The sequence below is a fragment of the Phycodurus eques genome, chromosome 16, assembly GCF_024500275.1.
Source record: "Phycodurus eques isolate BA_2022a chromosome 16, UOR_Pequ_1.1, whole genome shotgun sequence".
In the NCBI taxonomy this organism is placed as follows: domain Eukaryota; kingdom Metazoa; phylum Chordata; class Actinopteri; order Syngnathiformes; family Syngnathidae; genus Phycodurus; species Phycodurus eques.
In genome coordinates this window covers 1,798,022-1,821,488 of record NC_084540.1, presented here as the reverse complement: position 1 = coordinate 1,821,488, position 23,467 = coordinate 1,798,022, and the positions used below count along the sequence as shown (strand labels likewise).

At 44.8% G+C, this 23,467-nt stretch overlaps 3 protein-coding genes across 8 annotated transcripts; 2 read left to right on the top strand and 1 right to left on the bottom strand.

Moving 5' to 3' along the window:
• The first annotated feature begins 71 nt into the window (after positions 1–71).
• Positions 72–6,873, top strand: si:dkey-16l2.16 (ras-related protein Rab-35). 4 transcript variants are annotated; one of them, XM_061700849.1, is made up of 8 exons: positions 72–192; positions 2,023–2,253; positions 4,039–4,176; positions 4,253–4,303; positions 4,602–4,725; positions 4,874–4,998; positions 5,906–6,030; positions 6,106–6,873. In XM_061700849.1, exons 3-8 carry the CDS (start codon positions 4,122–4,124, stop codon positions 6,253–6,255), a joined length of 630 nt encoding a protein of 209 aa, XP_061556833.1. In that variant the 5' UTR covers positions 72–192; positions 2,023–2,253; positions 4,039–4,121; the 3' UTR covers positions 6,256–6,873. The 4 variants fall into 4 exon arrangements, with proteins under 4 accessions (XP_061556833.1, XP_061556836.1, XP_061556832.1 ...); XM_061700852.1 differs by having other exon boundaries at positions 4,020–4,176; XM_061700848.1 differs by having other exon boundaries at positions 2,023–2,262.
• On the bottom strand, positions 6,528–17,516 carry anapc2 (anaphase promoting complex subunit 2). 3 transcript variants are annotated; one of them, XM_061700845.1, is made up of 14 exons: positions 17,278–17,516; positions 16,580–16,829; positions 15,294–15,615; positions 14,115–14,247; positions 12,748–12,961; positions 12,563–12,700; positions 12,361–12,478; positions 12,033–12,214; positions 11,352–11,490; positions 11,200–11,275; positions 10,471–10,668; positions 9,322–9,454; positions 8,889–9,133; positions 6,528–8,668 (listed from the first exon to the last, which is right to left on the bottom strand). In XM_061700845.1, exons 1-14 carry the CDS (start codon positions 17,368–17,370, stop codon positions 8,459–8,461), a joined length of 2,451 nt encoding a protein of 816 aa, XP_061556829.1. In that variant the 5' UTR covers positions 17,371–17,516; the 3' UTR covers positions 6,528–8,458. The 3 variants fall into 3 exon arrangements, with proteins under 3 accessions (XP_061556829.1, XP_061556831.1, XP_061556830.1); XM_061700847.1 differs by having other exon boundaries at positions 6,528–8,647; XM_061700846.1 differs by having other exon boundaries at positions 12,563–12,682.
• Positions 17,517–18,861: 1,345 nt separating this feature from the next.
• rnf25 (ring finger protein 25) lies at positions 18,862–22,889 on the top strand. The gene is made up of 10 exons (XM_061700514.1): positions 18,862–18,927; positions 19,137–19,208; positions 19,297–19,393; positions 19,516–19,583; positions 20,107–20,176; positions 20,255–20,326; positions 20,419–20,559; positions 20,690–20,779; positions 20,850–20,987; positions 22,151–22,889. The coding sequence occupies exons 1-10, from the start codon at positions 18,908–18,910 to the stop codon at positions 22,655–22,657; spliced, it is 1,275 nt and encodes a 424-aa protein (XP_061556498.1). The 5' UTR covers positions 18,862–18,907; the 3' UTR covers positions 22,658–22,889.
• The last annotated feature ends 578 nt before the right edge of the window (positions 22,890–23,467 follow it).

Sequence of the window (23,467 nt, the reverse complement as noted above, 5' to 3'; positions counted from 1 at the left end):
GGCTCGTGTGCGTGTGTCCCGTGGACGCTGCTTTATCCCAGGCGCATTGAAAGCGTCGTGACAAGCTGAGAGCGGCTCATCAGGTGTGGTCGACGTCGGCAAGCTTTCACTCACTCCAAGTGATTCTCGTGGTTCCGCTCGTCATTTGGATCCGCCGACGAGTTCGACACGAGCCGGCGACGCTGAGCCAGAGTGAGTTTAACGCCTTTGGGCGAGTTCATGCGAGTGTGCGGAGACAAGTTGGCTTGTCCGCGTCAGGCCTGCGGACTTCGAATTTCAACGTCCGACATGCGAAACGATGGAGTCGTAGCAACTCAACCGTCTGAATCATAACAATTCCGCAATGTTGTTGCTATTGCTCGTGTTTGTGCTGAACGCAGTGATTTTGGGTTTCTCGCCGTTTTTCACCGTTCGTGACTCGGTGACATTGCAGCAAGAGCGGGCGCTCAAACTCGTGACATGTTTGAATTGTCAACCGGAATCATCTGAACTGTACAAAACGTACGCCGAATGGAATGTCCCCCTGAATGACGTGATTTATTTCGTTGTTCGCTTCGTTTTTTTCGAAGAAACACGAATGAAGTTTGGCTTCGAGCCGGAAGGTGTGGTGAGTCGAGACGTTACTAACGTTGTTTTATTCCCCCCCCCCCCAATTATTTGTGTGTGACCGCAGGCGTTATCACTATGACGTCATTAAAGCAGCTCTTTTCCAAGTGAGGCATTTTATCTCATTTAAAAACGCAAAATATTTACTTTTGATGTGATCTGCGTGAGCACGTGACCGATAGTAGAGGATGCTGCGTTCAGGTTCCCTTGAAAGTGGGACCTTCCGGTTGTCACGTCGTTGCCCCACGCCCAGCTTTAAAACATGTCACCTTTTTAAAACATTTGATCTTCAAAACATAATTGACTTTACCACTTTGTCTCAGTGGATAGAAAAATAAAATTGTGAGTTTAGTTTGAAGAGGAAAGGCAATGTCAGGGTTGACTCATCACGGACGTGACAGACGTGAACATTTCACATTTACTACATTTTATTCGCCTGTTTTCCTTCAGTAAGGAACACACAAACGAGCCTCAGCGTCTCACACGCCTTTAGCGCACTTCGCCTTAACTCAATCCCTTGTCAGTCCGCCATGCTAACATGGATATTTGAATTCAATGGCAGTGAATGGGAAAACAAAACTTTTCTTCCCCATCGAACAGTGGCGGCGTTGTTTGCTTCCGAGCGACGCTAGCATTGTTAGCAGTGACCCGCTAGCTACGCGCTCAACGGAATCCACTTTAATGTGAATACAAATGATTGGAGTCGTTTGCAAGTGGCACAAATGTGGTCTTTTTTCTATTTAGTGTATGTGATTCTTGGGAGCGAGCGTCCATCTGCTTTTCCGAATTTGCGACTTCCGCTCATAACGAAAATGCTGTATGAGGTTCCTGTTTTCACGGCAATTGTGTTTATAGATATATATTTTTTTGCATTATTTCATGTCGACAAGTTTACAAGTCACGTCTATGGCCGGGAAAAAAAAAAAAAAGTGTTCCTTAAACGGTTATGTGGCCTATTGAACTTCAATGTAAGCGGTGCAGAAAATGGTGGATGGATGATTTGCCTGACAACAAATACTAACGTTTATGCCTGTGGTGCATCAGATACATTTTGTAAACGTATTAGTTGAGATAAAAGCGATTTTGGGGATGTTTGGATGAAGACGAATGAAAGAATGAGGGAAAAATATCGTGGGTCTATGTCGAAATGGGGGGGGGGGGCAATCACTTTTTCACAGTTTTGAATGTGTTTTTTCTCCCTTATGAATAAAAAAATCTTCATTTAATAACTGCCTTTTCTGTTTAATTGTGTTGCCTTTGACAAATATTAAAATTTGTTTGATGATGGGAAACATTTAAGTGTGACAAACGTGCCAAAAAATAAATCAGGAAGGCGTCAAACACTTTTTCACACGACTGGTAACAAGTTCTTTTGTCTAATTTTATCTAACCACAATACTTCTGCTTTTCTTTTAGTAAAAGTGGAGGCGGTGATTTTGGAGGAGGAACAGCGCACCGCACTTTCCTGTTGCTCCTGAACGCCTCAATGATGGAACCCGTTAGGAGCAGGAGCATCTCGTAGTTGTCCTCCTGGGTTCTTGGTGACCGTTCCTGGCCTCATCCCTCATTGGTCGTCGGCGGTGGGCAAGTTTGGTCTGGGATCGCCAAAGTGAAACTGAAAAACATGCACGATGCCAGACAGACTAAGTAAGTGAAGTAAGTACATTTTGTTTGTATTGACGCTTTTGCTCTGATGTCATACGACTTCCGATTTTGGAGACCGTTGCCGTATCGGTCGGGCGAACGCAAGTAGGCTGAGCCATGCTGCCGCGCTGCCTCAACCCGTAGCATGTAAAGCGTCAAATATTGTGTGTTACATCAATACTCCTATTGTATAATGCGACCGTTTATGAAAAAGCAAAGTTTGTGACCAAAATGTATGCAAACGATACAAGCACGTTGAAATGAATGTCGTCAGTGAGATGCCTTTAAAATATCCACACGCTTGCTTTTATTCTCGTTTACGTCCTCTCTCTTGAGCAACCCGCTTCTTCCTTCGAGCTATCATCCGGAACTATTTGTTTGTTAAAAAACTGTCATTTTCACTCAAGCCACGAGAAGAGTAGATGACACAATCAGCTTCTGACACATACATCTTGCTATATTTTTCAGTTTCTTTTTTTTTATATATATATATATATATATATTTAGTGACTATCCTATACATTCCCATACTGGATCACTTGGTGGGGCTCTAAAACAATGTATTGGAAATGATGTATTTTACCTGCGAACAGGCAGGCCCATATATGGACAGCGCGCTCTTATCTTTATGTGAGGGTCCGGTCCAATCGGGTTCGACTCCGTCGCGTAGTTTGCAGCGGGCTTAACCTATAAGAAGGGCTCACTGCTTTGTCGTCGTTATCGTCATTCTTTCGACTTCCAGTGGTCATCAAGAATCCGTGCGAGAAAACAGTGCAACAGTTCTTTGCTGGCATGAACGTGTACAAGTTTATCTCTTGTTGTTGTAACGTCTTGATCCGAAAGTCCGGCGAAAAAGGGGAGTGGTTTATTGTTGTTATGCCGGTAGTTCGATAGTTTTGGTTATTTGTAAGGCTTATTTTCCATCATGGCACACTTATCATACCACTTTGCTGAAATAAGATCTAATCTCATAAACATTTGAGTCAAGTCAAAGAATTTAAAGGCAACGGTACCTAATACTATTGAAATGTATGTAAACCTCTTTCTTTTGAAGAAAGTCATGAAAAATTGTCTCACAAGATCAGTCTCTCATTTTTCTGGAATTCAGCAAATAGAAATTAATAATTTTGGTAATCCTTAAATGACCTAAAACAGGAAGTTTAGTCTGATTTCATGTCAGACTGAGGAAGACAAAGTATGTCCTTCGATACAGTGCGTGTAAACTTATCTGGTTTCAACTGTACGCACGCTATATGGCCGAGAGTATTCACTCACCCATCCAAATAACCGGGATCAGGCGTTCCAATCACTTCCATGGCCAGAGGTGTATAAAACCAAGCACTTAGGCACGTAGACTGTTTTAACAAACACCAATGGGTCACTCTGAGGAGCTCAGTGAATTCCAGTGTGGCACTGTGATCGGGCGCCACCTGTGCAACAAGTCCATTTCCTCGCTCCGAAATCGTCCACAGCCGACCGTCGGCTGTATTATAAGAACGTGGAAGCGTTTGGCAATGACACGCCATCCTCCCTCCGCCTGAGGCGCGTAGTTCGAAGCGGTCGCCAAATTTCTGCCGAGTCATTCGTTACAGTTGAAGCTGTTACAGCTGCAAAGGGTGGACCGGCGTCAAATTTAACCCTTTGGATTAAGAATGGGATGTCACTTGCGTTCAGATGTGAGTCAATGCAGATGAGCCGATACTTTTGACGATAGTGTTTTTTCATCTTTTTTGTTGTCTACTTTGTTGCCTTTGTGTTCTTCTCTTTAGCCTTGTCCTTGTTTTTAAGGAGGAGGAACCCCAAGGCCAGTGCTGATCGTACTGTGAGCGTGGCGGTGGTCGTGTCCGAAGTCTGACACCGAGGAGTCGGGAATGGCGGGAAAGGACTACAATCACCTCTTCAAGCTGCTCATCATCGGCGACTCGAGTGCGTCTCGTCGTCTTCCTGTCATCGTTTGTCGATGTTCTCACTTGACGTTCCTCACCGTGTTTTCTTCTTGCAGATGTCGGGAAAAGCAGCCTGCTGCTCCGCTTTGCTGACAGTTCCTTCTCTGGTGAGTTTGATTCGTACACAAAGCACTCAATCATCCACGTGTACTAGTACATAGCTGTAAATCTACAGTGCCGTTCCGATTTGATATGGCATCATGGGAGACTTCCAAGGTGACAAAAACCTCTTGATGATGACCAAGACATGCCCACGGCATAGCAACTGTCTGGGGCTGTTTTGTAACTTCAGGACCTGGACCGCTTTGTTTTTCACACCACTGTACTCCCGCGTGCGTGTGTGTGTGTGTGTGTGTGACCTTAAAACAAAACGAAAATAATTGAAATAAGCGGGTGCACCGACAGGAAGTTACATCACCACCATCGGCGTGGACTTTAAGATCAGGACGGTGGACGTGGACGGGGAGCGCGTCAAGCTACAAATCTGGGACACGGCGGGACAGGAGAGATTCAGGACCATCACCTCCACGTAAGAGTCTTGAACAACAAACGCGCACATACGCCTGTCTTCACAAGCTGAACTAAGTTTGTCTGTGTGTTGTTGTTTTTTGTTTCCTGTGCGTGCGTGCACGTGCGTGCACACACACACACACACACACACACACACACACACACAGGTATTACCGGAACACGCACGGCGTCATCATCGTGTACGACGTGACCAATCCCGAGTCGTTTGTCAACGTGAAGCGCTGGCTTAACGAAATCGCTCAGAACTGCGACAGTGTCTGCAAGGTTCTAGGTCAGTCCGACCCTTGGCTCTGTTACAACACGGCAGCGAGCCAGCGACTGTCTCCACAATCATTCCCATGTTTCTTGATCACTGTATGTAGGGGGTTTTATATCGTGGATCGAGGTAGTTCCGCCACTAAAGAATCCCTTTGTAGTGATTGGGGAGTAGGGAACGAGTGACCGAGCTGCGTTCACAATCATTCCCTACTCCCTTATCAATACATACTTTCAGGGAACTATCTCGGTCCAGTAAACTACAGCTTGTAGTATAGTAGTGCCTTGCCTTACAATTTTTTTTTCTTTTTGAGGTATGAGCTGCTGTTCTCCCCCCCCCCCCCCTTTTCTTCTATTTATTGATTGATTGATTGATTGTCAAAGCGCATTTGACTTGCGACAATCATAAAGAATAAAAAAAAAAAAGTGAATTACAAAGTGTTAGTTTAGGACAACTGCATTGCTTTGCTTTAGCTAAGTCCGCTGAGCTTCAAACTAGCAATGCAAAACGAGGAGCGATCTTGCGGGTTACAACACAGTGGAGCAACAGATGTAGACAGACAATATCACAATACAGGCATATTCTTTATCCTCCGGTAAGTAGGCTTTACACGATCAGGATTTTGGGGGCTGACCACCTATCAGCGGGTTTAAAAAAAAAAAAAACGATCACCGATCCGATCACAAGATGAAGCAATGTGTCTATTTAAATGACTTATTCATTTACTGTATAGTGAGTATCTGCAAAAGTATATAGAATAAGAATAATGGAATTTCCATTCATGTTAATGGGCTAAAATGATTTGATGTGTGTTTTAAGTTACCAGCATTGCCACGAAATTAAACTAAACTTGTATCTCAAGGCACCACCAAGAAGGGATTTTGACTTAGTGGACTAAATGCTTGATTTTTCATTACCCCAGTGGGGAACAAGAACGACGACCCGGCCAGGAAGCAGGTGGACAGCCAGGATGCGGTGCGCTTCGGCGAGTCCGTGGGGGTGCGCGTGTTCGAGACCAGCGCCAAAGAGAACATCAACGTGGAAGAGGTCCGTTGGCACTTCCTGTTAGAGCGGCGGCGCAAAAATGACCCGTGTGCGTTCTCTCTTTCGCCTCATGCGCAGATGTTCATGGCGTTCACTCACATGGTCCTGTGGGCCAAGAAGCAAAGCCAGAGCCGGGCCGAGCGGGAACGCGAGCGCGAGAAGGACACGGTCAACATCAACGCGCATCGGGAGCGAGACCGCCGGAAGAGAGCCAAGAAATGCTGCTAAGTGGAAAAACAAGTTTGTTGTTTTTTTGCTCATCATCTCACGTCCGCACTGGCAACTTTCATTCATGACTACTGTACTAGCGTATTATCACACGTGAATACTGGACTAGCATTAACGCATACTAGTGCTGGGGCCACACGTTAAAAAAAAAAAAGAGAACTCTTACACTATGATTTTTTTTCATGAATAAATTAGTATGTTTTTTTTAGATGAAAGTCAAACTACGATGAGATGCCCCCCCCCCTCCCCCTTTATTCTTGTACTGCTCATACTTTAATCTGGTAGTGTGATTTTTTTTTTTTTTTTTTTTTTATTATCCAAAATGTTTTTCAGTCTTGATGAAAATTGGAAGCCTCCCTGGCTGGGCAGAGGGTCAAATTAACCTGAAGGTGGCGCCAACGTTTGTGTTGTTGGATTTGTAAAATGACCAAAAAGAAGAGGAAGATGGCAATAGAAAAACAACAAACATCGTTTTATTTGCACTTGTTGCGTGCCACGAACTAACTTTGGACACACTAACACAAACGTGTGATCAGTGGCTTGAATGTTTTTTTTTTTGTTTTTTTAAATGTAACTTTGTTGCCTAGCAACTGCACGAATAAAGTCTTAAATCCAAAATGGTTTCAGCAACCTGATTGCGAATGTTAGCTTTGAATCCCAACAGACTGACAACAATACATTTTTGAAAGGTTGAAAATGTTGAGCGGCCGTGTTAACAGGTTAGCACATCTGCCTCACAGTTCTGAGGACCGGGGTTCGAGACCTGCGACTGGCCTGGTGAGCTGCCGCCTCTCGCCTGAAGATAGCTGGGATAGGCTCCAGCGCGCCCGCTGGCTAATCTGCCCAAGATGGCCTTCATAAAAGTATGCCAGTATTCTCCAAACTGTAAATCAAGTCCATCCAACCAGATTATATATCGTGTGCAATGATGGGTCACGTAACCAGACTTTGAGTTCCATCTCAAGAGAAGCCTGAAAAGGTGGTTCGTGTTTACCCAAAATCTGTAGATGGTGTCACCATAGTCTAACTGGGAGCAAAAAAGGAGCAGTAACCAGAGGCCTCATGTACAAAGACTTCCTGCTGAAACATGGCGTACGCACAAAAATATCCAGATGTATGAATCTGTGCACACGCATGAATCCAAGCATTGTGAGGGCAATAGGCGGCATAAATGATGGCCTTGAGCAGTTCATAGGTGTCCTCACAAATATCAGAGGTTCATGAAATACACTGGGTAACAAGTGAATTCTGAGTCCTTGCCTCTTTTACATTGTTGAAATCAAATGTTGGCGGGCATCAATACGAATTGTTCGTGTGTCTCTGATGTGCAGATTTATGAGAAGAGTTTCCCAGCATCACCAACAGCTGCAGAAACGTGCGTACGCCAGCCATGAAGTTGGCGTGAGGCACTCCTGATACATCTGAACTTTGCGGACGCACCCTTTTGTACATGAGGCCCCAGGTGTTTATGTGCACCTGAAGAGAAGCAGGGCTTTAGTCTATTTAAGGAACCCAGGGTGAACTTGTTTCATACAGTTGTGATGTTTGAAGTTTGGGCTTCTGTCCAACCAGAAACCCATATAAAATACACATCAAAACAAACCCTTCACCTTCCGGAGTGTTAATAGAAAGGGAGGGAACCTTGAGTGTTGCTGGGCGCAAACATGGCCTTTGTTTTGCTTGCCTTTAGAAGCATTCTTGAGTCATGGAGAGCCTCGTGCAAAGGAGGTCAAATCAAGCTGCATGTTCGTGACAATGGAACTGACAAGAGGTAGCCGAGGAATACAGGCTAGCATCATCAGCGTGCATGTGCAACATTGTTTTATCAGGCCTCGGATGCTATTGAAAAACAGAAAAGAGGTTACAAAATCTCTACCTACCACTCCCAAAAACTCCAATATTCATTTTAAAATGTTTTTAATAAGAAAAAAAAAAAGCAATTTTTTTTTTTTTTTTTTTTTTTTTTACTGTATAACAACAAACGATAACGTTTGCTCTCCAAGTAACTTGCCGACATGGAAAATGCCAGCAAAAAAAATACCGTAGCCAATGTTTTATGCGTCCTTCTGTGGTGTCAATTGGCACCACCGACTGATAGTGCCCGTCCGCTGCGAGGAAACCAATGTGAATCGATGGCGGGCAGGAGAACCCAGCAGCCGACGCCTGTGCCCGTCAGGTGGTCTCCGGAAGTCCTCAGACTCCCTCAGGTGGTCTTGGGCAACCTGTAGACGCCGGTGGAGAAGACGAGCTGATGCTCGCGGACCTTACGCTGCAGGAAGGCCTCGAGCTCGTTGACGTCCATCTCGGGGACGACGGGGCCGGTGGCCACGAACATCCGCAGCATGGAGTGGATGCGCTCCAGCGTCATGCTGTCCAAGTTGGTCAGCATCGCCTGCACGTACGCCCAGAACAGCTACGAACACGACAACATTTGCAATCGTACGGTTAGATGTACACTTCTGGGGTTACGGTCACTGTTTTATGGTAACATTTTGTGGGCTACGGTTCCATTCACACTTTTCCATTGTGTTCCGGGATTATGTTCACACTTGTGTGATGACGCAATGACCCACAAACTACCCCAACTCCATCTAGCCAACCTTTTTGACGGTGTGTGTGTGTGTGTGTGTTACCCGCATCTTCTCCTCCCTCTGCTGCGTCTGCGTGGCGGTGTTGGAGTCGCGTTCGTCGTCGCTGTCGATCATGACGGCGCTGCACTCCATCTTGTCCTTGCACGACGCCGCCGTCTCGATGACGGAGTAGCGCCCGCCGCTTTCCTCGCGCAGGACGCCGTGCTGCTGCCACAGTGCCAACTTCCTGTGCACCGCCTCCTTTGGCACGCTCAGCTTGGCGCTGAGCTCCTCCAGAGTCCAACTACCTGCAAAATGAAAATACATGTACAACAGTGCCGTGACTTTTGTCTGAAGGAGCGGTGCAACAGTTAATCGATCAAATTATTCTACAGCTATTTTGATAATTAATTGTTGAGAGACCTCGTTTAACTTAAAAATAATATGTTTCTTTTAAAAAGAGAGAGAAAAAATAATGAGGGATGAGAGGCTTGACTTTTGTCCTGGAAGTGCAGGATAATGGCGGCGTGCACGGGCGACACGGTGACGTTGCTGACGGTGCGGTCCTGCAGCTCCACGTCCAGCGTGACCGAGCCGAGCTGAGGCTTCCAGCTCAAAGTCCGCATTGCCTGCGGCCCACAAACAAACGAGACAAAAAGAACATATGCAAATATGCCAAAGGAATTATTGGACTAATTAACGATTCTTGATTTGTAACGGACAAATGATTTTCTTTAAAACAAATCGGTACGTGAAATCTTTGAATAACATTTGATTTAAAACATTTAACTCCATGTAAAATTGTTTACTAAAATAATTCACTCATTTTCATTGTATTGTTTCTCTAATTTTTAACTCAATAAAATACAAATCTTAAGTTCCTATTGAAAATGGTTTAATTACTATTACATTCATTACAATAAATCTGTCTATTTGATTAAAATAAATACAGATGTAAGTTTATTTTAATAAAATGACTAATTCTCATTGTGTTGTTCCCATTTAATTTAGTTATAACTAACCAATTATTTAATAAAAAAATATACATGTAAAATGCTTTACAGTACTCATTTATTATGTTATTAATTACAACAAATTAAATGCAATTTGAATTTCAATCCATATCCATGTTTTTTATTTTTAAATTCACTCAGTTACTGTACTGTTTTTAATCAATGTAGCTATAACTAATTAACCAATTACATAATAAAAAGATGTCTTGGTAATTTTATATACATCATAAGTCATTTACAACAAATTCTCTATTTTAAATCCTTTTAATCTATATTAAAATATTTCACTCAATTACATTGTTTAATTGATTTAGTTTTAACGAAGCAGTTCAATTAAAAATGTTAAATGTAATCTTTAAAATTATTCCAATATACATCTTGCATTTTATTTACAAAATGTAATTAGTTACCAAAATAAATAGAAACGGTTAAATGTTTGTGTACAAATGTGTATTAGTTTATGATTTACAATTGCTGAGTTATGAATAATTGCATTTCCAAATCCACCACAAGCCTTTCAGGACTCCTAACGATGTAAATGCTCAGCGGGCCACGTGACCTTCGGCCCACGCCGGCGTGAGCATTAGCGTTAGCGTTACGACAGGCTAATCGAACAAGGTGCGCCGCCTTACCTTGAGTTTCTCGTACCGCCGCGTGTAGGCGTCGGCGGCCCGCTGCACGATCTCGGGCATCTCCATCTTTTCCTCCTTCAGCGGCGGCCAAAACTCCGACGACAAAATGATGGCCGACAGCCACGACGACGGCCCGGGCTCCTCCCCGTCCTCCTCCTCGCAGACATTGCTGTTGATGCGGCGAGAGTCGGCCATGTCCTGCGCCCGGGACACAACGGAGGATCGTGCCACATTTAAGCCACTTCCGCCAGCCGGATCACGCTCTCCTATGCCACGTTCACGCGTCTACATACACCGTCGATGGTTACATTTACACTTTCAAACTTCTGTGGTGATTTTTAGACTCCTGGTTACAATCCTATTGCCCATGTTAGCCATGCTGGCGAATCAAAATCGCTCGTGTCAAAGGTCAGCGCGCTCATTCTGGCATGTGTGTACGCTGTGAGCGTGCTAACCCTGTTAACAAAATAAAAAAACAATAGTTGGTTAATAAACATTTGGGAAAAAATGATTGAGCAATAAACTCATGCAAAATAAATTCATACCCGATTAATCGATTTGAAAATGATTCGATTGTGACAGCCCTACTTCTATAGGTACGCTTCTACATTTACACTCCCGTGGTTACTTGCACATTTCTGTGGTTGCAATCAGTACAATCACCCTTCATCACGTCATATTTTCCATTCTTGTGTAATAAAAACCTTTATTTGTTTTTCTGCTTCCTACCTTAAGCATGACCTCACAGTAGTGCATGTGTGACTCTCCAAAGCGAAGTTTCAGCAGCTCCACATTCCTAATTTCCCTGCAAACACACCAGAGACGCGACGTGACGCGACGCGACGCGTGAGCTCACCTTCGGGGCTCGCGTCGGTACGTACCTGGCGGTGTTGTAGTTGTGATGCAGCAGCCTGTCAGCCAGAACGGCGCGGTACTCGCTGATGAAGATGTCCTTGCTGCCGTAGATGCTCACCAGCAGGCTGATGATGTCTGACGAGCGCCGCTTGGAGCCCGACTTGTCTGACACGCAAAAGTAATAATATGAGGCGATTATACATACATATATATGGTTCCACCGTTAGAACGGCCCCCAAAAACCCTTGACAAAATGAAAATAATAATAATAATAATAATAACCCGAGCACACTGGAGTCAAACTCAAGGCCTGGGTGCCACATCCGGCCCGGCAAATCATTTTATGTGGCCCGCGAAAGAAAATTCCACTTCAACGTCAACTTCCCTGAGTCTTAACAATGTACCCAAATTTAAACTGGCCATATGTAATAAATAATAATGGTGAGATATTGGGAACAATTTTTTGTAACTAAACCCCTCTTTTACAGCAACATGCACAATAGTTGAACAAACAATTATCCTTGACTTTTTTCCAAAGTAGTTATCCATCAATTTGTTGTGTATATGTAATACTACGATGAAGCAATGAGACATTTATAAGCTTTCACAGTCATAAGAACCCTCTTGAGGGAAACCGTTCAAACAATGCGGCCTGTGGCGAAAAAATAAGTTTGAAGCCCCTGCCCGAGCATGATGCATTCACTGACCGGCCACAGCGTCAGTGGGGTCGGGCGTCCAGCCCTCGGGGTCGCCGCCTTCCTCGTCACTGTCCTGCATCTCCAGCGTGACCGGGTCGCCTCGGCAAAGCTCGGACGCCAGGTCGGTGCAGCCCGTCACCGCGTCGCCCGTCAGACCGTCCACGATCTGACGCACCGTGTCTTCCCGCGTCCTGAAAGTGCATAAACGCACCGACTCGTCTCCAAAGTCTCACTCACAGCTGCTTAAGGGGCATCCCGGTCATTTTAGTTGATTGACAGCTGTTTGAGGGACATCTCAGTTGATTGACAGCTTTTCTCATGTGTGTAATTGGCAGACCTGAGGTACTTCCTGATGGGCTGGCAAGCGACCTGCAGAACCACCATGGACGGGTCCAGTTCTCGGAGGGTCTTGATGGCCGAGATGTAAACGGTGAGGATGTCCGACGTGTGGACACCTGATGAGACCGCGGCCTTAATTACGTACCGTCCCTTTAAGACATTCAGCTCGAAGGTCTCTTAAAGGTGCAGTCGCAGCTCACCAGGGTGCAGCAGGCGATTCTCAAAAGTGGACTTGAGTGACGTGAGGAGCTGCTGGCGCTGGTTGGTTCTTTCCAAACAGAACTTGAGATCTTCAATTGCAGCTTTGGATTCCGGGAAGTCTGAAAGCGACAACATATCTAAACAAATCAATTTCATAAGCGCCGCATTGCGGTTCGTGTTTCACCTCTGATAATGCTGAACAGCTCTTCGATCCTCATGTTGACGTAGATCCTGCAGAAGAACTGATGCATGTGACATCTCCACTGCTTCAGCACCGAACCCGCCGACGCCAAAGAGCCCGGGACGGCGGGACCGGCCGGCTCCGAACCGGGACGATCGTCGAGGACCTCCTGGCTGGAGAACACCTGACCCAGCCAGCCCACCACCAGCTCCAACCACTGCGGGACACGGGAGGATACCGCTGTTTCTATTTGTCAACTGGAATCCAACCATTTACTGCCGCCGACGTATATATTCCCCAAGCATGTTTTTTTTTTTTTTTTAACAACGGGTAGGCATGGAAGAGGCTCACCCAGCCTGTCTCTGAAAATTCAAGTTTGCACCCCAGTGCAATGACTAAAAGACCCCAGTAGATGGCAATGTTGCATCGCTTTGGATTTGAGATCAGCACTGCTTTTAAAGGGGAGCTAAAGATTAGGCGCTGAATCGCTGCGCGTCACATCGATTACGAGGGAGACAAATGCCGACATGTTGGAAGTCGGGCAAATTAAGGCACCTCATACTCGAACAGGGTACATATATGTATGGCATAAACACTATGTATTGGGGTAGGTAGTAGAAAGTGTGTGACGTGATGGTGAGAAAAGATAAAGATAACGAATATTGTGAATACACTCACCAAAATAAAGATTAGAGTTCCATCTTTTAAGCAGAAAAAAAACTTTGTTTCTACCTTTTTCCATTCTTCAGTCATTTGCGCTAGAACATAAGTAAGTCATACCACAATTCTAAATCGTATGATGGTTGCACTGTTGCCATCTCGTGTCCGTTTTTAATGGGGATTCAAATTGCTCTCAGGCCTCAGCCTATGGCGAGGAGTGACGTCAAGCCCCCTTCCGAAGCCCGTGACGCTCAAAAACGTCAAAGACGTGGATTACGTGATCACGTTCTAAAAGACGTAAAACTACTACGTTTTTGGTATTAAAGTGGTTCGTTGTACATCTGCAAATAAATGACTATTTGGCAATCAAAAGCCTTCTCTCTTTCTTGTCTTTGTTTTATAGTATGTGGTGTCCAACAAGAAAAAAAAAAAAATAGAAGCACCAAAGTCACCGTTCCGCTCGACATCTCTTTGAACGAAAAGCCCATTTTCTGCACTTTTTGTTCAGAAATCTGTTTTGGGTGAAAGCAACCCATGTTCTACTGATGATTACTCGAGAACAGAAAGAATCGAGAAACAAACTTTTTTTTCTGGTGCTTAATATTGTCACAGACCGCAATATTCTGTGCTCCAAAACAGGAAGTGCGCCTTGCAAAACGGCTGCCGGTCAACGAGTTAACAGCACCCGAAGGCCACAATACGAGTCGAACCTCCTGAAAGTCGTCCAAGAAGGATCTCTCGTACTCCCCGCGGCAGTGCTGCTCCAGCCACTGCTCGATGAGGCGGTGAAGGATGGACGTGACGGCGTCACAGCTAACCCACTCCAGAAGCTCCACCCTCGACCTGAAGAACACAACGTGGATGTCAACATCCCAAAAGGTACAACTGTGCAAAAGCGGTATGCAGTGAATCCGCACTTCATTTCAGTTCATCATTTACACTGCCTGTAAATCGTTGATTTTGAAGCAATTGATCATGAGGAGTTTTTGCAGTGTACACGCGAGTCCAAATTAAGAGCTGCGCGCCTTCGCTGTGGTGCCATGTCGTGCCACAACATACCAGGCAGCACGGAGCTATACTGGAAAACAGGCAGTGCAATTGAAGTTATAAAATATAACTTGTGTCGCCCCGAGGCTGGAATTCAGTATTACAACAACAGACACCATCTCTTCGAAAGGACGTATAGGGCTCTTTGTATGTGATGATTCGACAACATTGTACAACATTTGTATTCTTTTTTTTGAAGGACAGCCAGTGGGGGGAAAGATGAAGTGACAAATGAACAGCTTGAAGCAAGCTTGCCTCTTATTTGGACGACTGTGCGCCTGAGCCTTGTTTTCGTTTCCTCTAAATGATGTGATGCGAGTCTCCAATTTCTCGGCAGTGAGAGAGCGAGAACTCAGGAATACGGTGCTGCCTTGAGGACTGACTTTAATTCCTTCCGTGAACACACGCGTATCTCAAATTCTTTTTCCCTATTGAAATTCATGGAAATTAAGTTTAATTTTTTCAGAAGAAAAATTGCACTGATAAAAACACAATAACAACATCCACATTACTTGCAAACACAGAAAATAATGTTATGTCCTTCTTTGTTCTTCTGTGGGTTCTATTGGCGTTTGGCAAAGTAGCTTAATGGCGCATTAGCGCCACCGACTGATAGTGTCCTTCTACTGCAAGGACACCAATGAGAATTGAATCGTGTGATGGGGAACTGAAGTGCAAATGTTTTTAATTGTGGTTCGTATCTCAGATGTGTACTCGTATCTCGAGACACAAAAATGCCCAAGCAACTGCTCGTATCGCAAGGCACCACTGTACTTTAAAAGTGTCTTTTAAAAAGTGTGTAAAGGTTGACTACAATCGGTTCCGGTTGTATTTGCACTCACAGGATGTGGCTGAGCTCCTTCAGATGTTCGAGAGCCTCCTGACACCAGCAGTCCTCCGCGGGGACCCCGCAGCCGCAGCAGGCGCCCCCCTCTGGGCCCTCGGAACCTTCGGTGTGGCCCTTCCCGTCCCCCTTGCGATTCATGTAGACGGAGAAGGTCCTGCTGTAGAAGTCGAGCACTCGCTCTTGGAGGAGCTGCGAGGGCGGGAAGAGGAGGAGGCCCCTGATGATGGTGAAGGCGCGCTCCCGGAGCCCCCGCGGCCCCGGGCCACACAGACCTTCCATGCCCTCATCCTGCCACGCCCCGAGCCTCTCCAAGCCCACTACAAGAAAAAGATGTTGATGATATTAATCTGTTCAAATTCCATCAGATGTTCCAGGGTGAATCCGTCCCTATTCATCGTTTTGGTCCAGTGCTTTTTGATTTAGAAAATATATCTGATGTAGGATATCGGTCGATTGTTGCTGCGATATTGTATTAGATACACATGCATGTTAGAAATTTAGGATTCTGCTGAATCCCACAATCCTAACCGCTACGTAGCATTGAGGCTGATTTAGCGAAAGCAAGCCAAACTGTCATCTATTCCGGGTCATCAACTCTTTCCCCGCCATTGATGAAACTCAATTGAAACGCAAACGTTCCCCGCCAATGACGAGAAATCTCGTCATTACGTATTTTTCAAGGGGAGGGGCTGAGAAGGGCCCGGTGCAGCTGGGCGCTATAACTATTTTATATAGATTACTGAATATATCCCACAATGCATCTTCAAAAGTACAATGCACCCCTGCATTTCCACTGTTTGGCATTTTTGGGGAGGGACCTAACCACCATTATTTGATGAAAAACTCACATATTTGTACTCATTGCGCAGCCACGCCATCTTGTGGCCAAAGAACGAGTTGACGTGAAGGGAGTAGCTTCCTTTCGTCAAGCCGTAGGGTTGGTTGCTTTTTCAGCAACCAACCCAGGAACTTTGAGTTCCTGGTAGCAAAAGGTTCCTGTGGCCCATGTGGTTTGTGTTTCCATCGCACTAATTAGTTCAGAGTAGCTTAAGCAAATTAGGATGATGTTGCTCATTACTGACACCTACTGGTTTTTTTAAAATGCTGGTATTTCAAGCTTTCAAGGTCTTCTTTTGTATCTAAAGCTAAACCTTTAAAACAACCCTTTATCCAGGCGAGGCAATTGAGAACTAACTCTCATTTTCAACGCCAACCCGCCCGAACATATAACACTCTTTATATAGCGATTACGGACGAGGCGCAGTGTGGTTGTCAACTTGCCCAAAAACGGCTGAAGGCGTTCCAGCAGAGTCCGGAAAGCGGTGAGGAGACTCCAGACCCGACCCCTTTCCTCCACTTCATTCTCCACCTGCTTGAGTCCGCACCAGAACTCCGGTACCACCGAGGAGGACAAACGCATCTGCAGCGCCTCCAGGAGCCAACTGGCCAGAAGCTGGGCGGCACCCTGCCCGCACAGCACCTCCAGACACGCAGACAGCTTCTGATCTTCCAGCCCGCATCCTGGAGACATCTGAACCACACAGAAAAAATTTACGCGATTGATCATTTCATAAATATTCTTCACATCTAGGTTAAAGTACTAGCTTTTTGTTCCCACTAGTATGCCAACTTTGGCATACTTATAGGACAAGTACATGTTACTAGTGAGTACTACACGTTACTAGCTAGCTTTTCTCTAGTAGTACTAGTCGCACACAGGTGTCAACTAGCGCACAGTTTTGCCAACGACTTGTCATCACCGGAAGCACAAACATCTCCATTCTTCTCCTGGGATGCAGCGAACATCAGTGGACAACAACATCTTTACAAAGACAAGTACACTCTTGAAATGCGAGCCGAATTAAGCTAAAGCTTTTTTTAAGGGTGACGGAAGTGCCAAACAAATCCTGCTTGTTCAAAAGTGGAGCGTGGAAAGATGAAAGTGTTGGTTTTCAAACGGGATTCAGCAAAAGACTCACCAGAGCTGCTGTGACACTTTCCCAAGCTTCTGCTACTCCGAGCTGAGCATCACAGCCAGAAAATTCGGCGGATTCCATCAGAACTTCATCCATTTTCTACACCGAACGGCAGCGACACAGCTGCAAATACGAGCGAGGTGAAATAGTTCCACTTAGTATCGCGCTAAGCTAAGCTAAGAGGTTTTTGAAGTGCACGCGCCATTGCTGCAGTTGACGATTTCCGTGCCTTTTCCGCTTTTGCTTCTTCTTCGTCTGCCTTTTTTTTCTTTTGATGTTGTGGCGATGGCGACGCAGTGCTGCCCCTACCGTCACAAAGACGCCATGACAGCAACTGCTTTCGTCTTTTTATTAAACACGTTAGAACCTTGTTAAAACTTATTAGAACCTTGTATAACCGCGTTAAAACATACTACAATCTTGCTTGAGTTTATCACAACATTTTATAACCTTGTTAAAGTTTATTTAGCCTTAATTGTAGAACATTGTTCAAGCATATCGAACCTTGTTGAAGCTTGTTCGAACCTTGTAGAAACCGGTTAACGCTTATAACAACACTGTAAAACCTTGTTAAAGTCTTTTGGAGCCTTGTAAACCTTGTCAAAGCATATTGGAGCCTTGTAGAACATTGTTGAAGCTAATTACAACCTTGGAGAACATTGTGAAAAAATGTTAGAACATGGTAGAATCACGTTAAAGCATATCGGAAGCTCATTAGAACATTGCTGGCAGTAAGTTACGGTAAATTTGAAAAAAAATAATACTAATAATAAAAGGTGTGAGGAGAGTAGTATAAATTGGATTCTGGGGTCATGCACCACTTGAGACATTGTACTCACCCACCAATCATTCCAAGTATTGCGTATTCTGTTTTTATTTATGTTTAACACAATGTCCCAACTTTATTGGAATTGGGGTTGTAAAGTGATGATACTTTCATTAAATATTGTTTCCACTGCATCATGGGATTTTGGTCGACGTCACTCTATAAACAGAGAGTTACGCTATTTTCTTAAATCCATGTTTTTATTCATTGTGGTGTTGATGATCATGCAAGGAGAACAGGAGCTCTTTTGGCTGGCAGAAGAAAGTAGGCCAATTTGAGCAATCACAAGGCAGTACAAGCGTGTCTCTAAGGCCTCGGATAAGTCACCAGGTCACACTTAGCTTAGCTACGCTTAGCTTATATATTTGTTTTATAAAATAACAGAGTAAACTGACTTTACAATAAAATTCTTGATATAGTATTTTTCAGAGTTCTTCCAAGTCTGCAGTTTGCCTGCTAGAGTGACATTTCAAATTGATATGCAGTACGTTACTTTATTTCTGCACCAACGTTTTTTGGGGGTTTAGAGAACTTAACATCAATTTTAAAAATAACAGTAACCCTCTGTGTGACGTCAACCAAAATCCCACGATGCAGTGGAAAATAAAGGTAATTACTGTATAATCACTTTAAAGTATTGTCCTTCCGCAAGTTTCTCACTGTCGCTGCTCGAGCCCTACTGACCCTTGTTAACGTGAGTCGTTGACGGGAAGGGGGCGCTCGCCTCACAAAGACGTCAAGTCTCAGTCATAAAGAGTCAACAGAAGAAGAAGTAGCGGTTCTAGTGGCGTCTTGAGGCAAACAATCATGGCGGCGACGGAGAGCGAGTGAGTTTGTGCACAACTTGTTTCAATCAAAACCCAAAAACTCGATGACATCAAGTCGCATCAGGCGTTCGAACTTCAGATGTTTGTTTGGGTGTTTTACGTTACATAAAGAGTGGCGGAGATTGCTGGCCACGCAAACCTTCCAGCTAACGAGCTAAAGCTAGCCTTCTTTCACTGCCCTCCTTTTTCTTCTCCTTGTTTTTGGTCAGGGTTCTGTGTGAGATTGAGGTGCTGCAGTCCATCTACTTGGATGACCTGCGCGTCACCAGGACACAGGACAGGTGAGCAACGTTATGATGAAGCTCAAGCGGAATCCTCACAACATGTTTATTGATATCAATGTTATTGTTGTTGTTAACTTGTCTTCAGGCGCTGGGAGGTGAGTCTGGTTTTGTACCCGTCCACAGCCGAAGATTCCGGATCCCAGTTTGTCCGACTAAACTTGACGTTGACCCTCGACGACCAGGTGACGCACACATGATCACCACCACCACCACCACCACCATCATCATCATCATCGTCGTCTTTTCATTTTCCAAATTGATAATATTAACTCCCATGTTGTCTACTTGCTGCGTATGTGTTCAGTATCCTTGTTCGTCTCCTGACATCTCCATACACAACCCAAGAGGACTCTCTGACGACAAGATCAGCAGGTGACACGCTCCGACTAACCTTGTTATCACCTCGGAGAACCTTCTTAAAGCCTATTATTACCTTGGTAGAATATTTAGAATATACATACAAATTTATATAACCTCAGAATCTTGTTAAAGCATATTAGAACATTCAATGTCCAAGAGTTTTGTTAAAGCTTTGTAGAACCTTGTTAATGTTCATTAGAACCTTAAGATATATTTGAAGTGCACACTAGAACCTTGTTAAATGTGTTAGAAGCGTACTAGAACATCCGAGCTTTTTGGAACCTCATAGAATGTAGTTAAGGCTTATTAGAACCTTGTCAACGCTCAGAACCTCATAGAATCTTAAAGCATCTTAGAACCTTGTTAATGCTCATTTGAACCTTGTTAATGTTTATTAGAACCCTGTTAAGAGATATTAAAACCTTATCGACACATGTGAACACAACATACAACCTTGTTAAATGTTTAAAATGTTGTTAAAGCTCATTAGAACCCTGTGAAATGCTTGTTAGAACATGATGATGATGTGTTGCAGCCTTCAGCAGAGTCTTGAGCTTGAAGCCGAGTCGTGTGTCGGCTCGCCCGTCTTGTATCAGCTGATTGAGGTTACCGCCTTTAACCTTGACCTCAAATAGGAAGTTCCAACTTTTTCAAACGCTTTTCTTTTTCATTTTGTCCTCCAGAAAGCCAAAGAAATACTGACTGAAAGCAACATCCCTCACGGGAACTGTGTCATCTGCCTCTACGGATTCAAGGTCACCTTTAGCCTTTGGTCCTTTTGCTGTGGATTTGGATTTGTCATTGGAAACTTTTATTGTGGTGACATACTTCCTGTTTGCCTGTCCAGGAGGGGGAGTCGTTCAGCAAGACGCGCTGTTATCACTACTTCCACTCGCACTGCTTGGGTCGATACGCTCGCCACTCGGAGGAGGAGATACGCGTCCGCCAGCGGGAGATGGCCAAGGACAAGACGGCCACGCAGAATCAGGTTGGACATGATCAACGGCGTCACGCTATAACCGGTCATGTGACGTACGGCTTCCAAAAAGCGACTGTGTTTGTGAACACAATCTGAGATCTTATTTTAATCCCATACCCAAATGTTCTGTGTCCCCTAGGAGCTGACGGTGGTCTGTCCCGTGTGCCGTGAGCCTCTGACCTACGACCTAGACCAGCTGATGGCCAGCATCGCACCGCAGCTGCCCGAGGTGAGACAGGAAGTTAACGCCCCACGAGACAGGAAGAGAAAATTAAAGTGTGTTCATCATCACCACCCAGCTGGACGCCGCCGCCATCTGCTCCGACTTCCAGCAGAAGTGGAGAGAACTTGAGAGGGTTCTGGACAGACAGCGCTGTCGAGGAGGCGTCATCGATCCCAAGGAGGAGTCCAATCGTTTCCTCATACATATCAATGAGGTGATGACCATGCGTCATGTGATCCTCAATGCCAGGACAGCGCTCATCTTTGTTACAACATTCTTAGAACCTTCCGAGAACATTTTCAGAGCATGGAAGCTTCTTTCGAGCCTCGTTAGAACTTTCAGGACCTTGCTAAACCGTAGATGATTGGTGACACTTGACAGAATCTTGCAGAAGCCTCTAGAACCCTGTCAGAGCCTTGTTAGAACCTTCTAGAAAGCTTGTGAGAACCTAGTTGAAGCTTGGTAGAACCTTGTAGTAACTTGTCAGAACCTTGTTAGAAGCTTGTAGAACCTCAAAGAACCGTGTTCTGAGTTTGTACAACTCTGTTACAACCGCATTAGTAATTGTAAGAAACTTGTCAGAACCTGAAATTGTAGAACATCGTAAAATGTTTACTAAGATCTTGTAGAAGCATGTTAGAACCTTGTAGAACTGTATTACAACCTCATTCGTACCCGTCAGAAGCTTATCAGTACATTTTAGAACCTCGTAGAAGGTTAGTTACTTAGCTACTGACTTACTCAGAACATTGTGAAAGCCTAATAGAACATTGTAGAACTTTATTGAAATTTGTCAAAACATTGTAGAACCTTGTTAGATGTAGAACCCCTTGTAAGCTTGTTAGGATCTCGTAGAAGCTTGTTGGAACTTCGTGAGTCTATCAGAACTGTTTAGCTCCTGGTTAGAAGCATGTAAAAACATTTAGAAGCTGGTTAGAAGCCTGTAGATGTACATTGTAGAATATTTTCAGAAGACTGTAGAATCTTTTTAGAACATTATAGACCCTTACTTAGAACATTGTAGAACATTTTAGAAATGTGTGTTTTTTTGGGGGGGGGGATTGTAGAACCTTGTTAGGAACTTATAGCAAACTCGATGAGGCTTGTTAAGACCTTGTAGAACTTTGTGACAGCCCTCATTAGTACCGTCAGAACCTTGTTGACGCTTCTTTGAACCTTATTAGAACATTTTGTGAGAAGTTTGAGAGAACCTTGTAGAAACTTGTTAGGACCTTGTAGAACCTAGTTACATCCTCATTAGTACCCCGTAGAAGGTTGTTAGTAGAAGCTTGTTGGGACATCATCAAGGTTCTGGTGTGATGACAACACGTCCTGTTAACCCTGGATGTTGACAGTGATGTTTGGGTTCCTCCGCAGGCGCCTCCTCCTGATGGTGGCGGCGAGGACCCACCCCTAGCCGCCGCCTGTGAGCTTCCGCCGCCATTGCATCACTTTGCTCCACGGCCAACGCACTGCTCGGGCACTCACTGGCAGCCTCATGGTCAGCCTCAGGCCCGCAAGCGCCACAGCCACGGCAGGGGTCCCAGGAGAGGAAGCGCGGGGCCCCGAACGTGTCACACCAGAGGAGGCGTCCCCATCTCAGAACACCTGGACTCGCTCTGTCTGTCGTCGGACCCCACCGAGGGAGCGCCCCGCGCCACGTGTGAGGACGTGTGCGCTCACTTGACTCTTCATCAAACAGGAAGTCACTCTTCTTCATTTGACAAACACACCGCAGCGGGGCGCGCACAGCGGGCCCGCAGAAGGGGCCCGCAGCACTTGGCCCACGGAGGACCCCCTCAACACCTCCGATGGGATGCTCGAGCACCGAGAGGGGGGGCGCCCCGCCAGCAGAGGGTGGGGGGACCAGAGGAGGACCTCTGACACACACACACACACACACGGGTGTTCTTGTGTGGTGACACGAAATGAAATGACTTCATTAAATCTAATGAACTAATAATGCATCACTCAGCTTTTTTCCCCTCCCACTAAATGTCAGTTAAATTTTGTATTTTTATTTCAGAACGTATCTTTCACTGCTATATTTGTACGTTTGATTTATTTATAGTATTATATATATTGTTTTAAAATATAGTTCACGGGTGGGTAAAATATGCTAGGTTAATTGCTAACTCTAAATTGCCCGTAGGTGTGAATGTGAGTGCAAATGGTTGTTTGTTTGTATGCTAATGTTGGACCGTGGGTATCAAATTTTGTGCCACATCATATGTAAATGTGTGTTGGTCCTTGAATCCTTACACATCACACGAGTGAATTAGTCAAACTGTGACATTCCCAATTGCGATCATATTAATATTAGATTAAGGACGGGAAAGACCTGCAACAGCACCGCGGGTGTTTATTGGATGCACACTAGCCACCCTGTGGGACACCTCCACTTGCAGACTACTGGGGGAAGCCAGTGGAATCTATCAATCTGTGGAATATATCAGATTAACATAATATACACATATTCTGAGGTGTCTGTCAAAAATATCCCTTAAAATGTTGGAACTATTGTAGTCCGTTGCGTTGCATTGTGAGGTTAAGTTAGACTGGGTAACAATATGGCGCGCTCTCCTGTCACTGTCCAGACTTTGTTTTATTTTACACGGCTGTGACCCATGCGGATAGAAAGTTGTTTTTTTTAATGAATCTGTTAATCGAGGTGAAACTACACATCCCATAATG

Coding starts and splice junctions, on each gene's coding strand:
- si:dkey-16l2.16 (XM_061700849.1), top strand. CDS start 4,122: ATGGCGGGAAAGGACTACAATCACCTCTTCAAGCTGCTCATCATCGGC. Junction 4,177..4,252: donor GCTCATCATCGGCGACTCGA/GTGCGTCTCGTC, acceptor TTCTTCTTGCAG/ATGTCGGGAAAAGCAGCCTG. Junction 6,031..6,105: donor AGAACATCAACGTGGAAGAG/GTCCGTTGGCAC, acceptor CCTCATGCGCAG/ATGTTCATGGCGTTCACTCA.
- anapc2 (XM_061700845.1), bottom strand. CDS start 17,370: ATGGATGAAGTTCTGATGGAATCCGCCGAATTTTCTGGCTGTGATGCT. Junction 15,616..16,579: donor ACGCCTTCAGCCGTTTTTGG/GCAAGTTGACAA, acceptor TTTTTCTTGTAG/TGGGCTTGGAGAGGCTCGGG. Junction 12,962..14,114: donor TCTTGGACGACTTTCAGGAG/GTTCGACTCGTA, acceptor CGTGTCCCGCAG/TGGTTGGAGCTGGTGGTGGG.
- rnf25 (XM_061700514.1), top strand. CDS start 18,908: ATGGCGGCGACGGAGAGCGA. Junction 20,560..20,689: donor AGACGGCCACGCAGAATCAG/GTTGGACATGAT, acceptor TGTGTCCCCTAG/GAGCTGACGGTGGTCTGTCC. Junction 20,988..22,150: donor TCCTCATACATATCAATGAG/GTGATGACCATG, acceptor GTTCCTCCGCAG/GCGCCTCCTCCTGATGGTGG.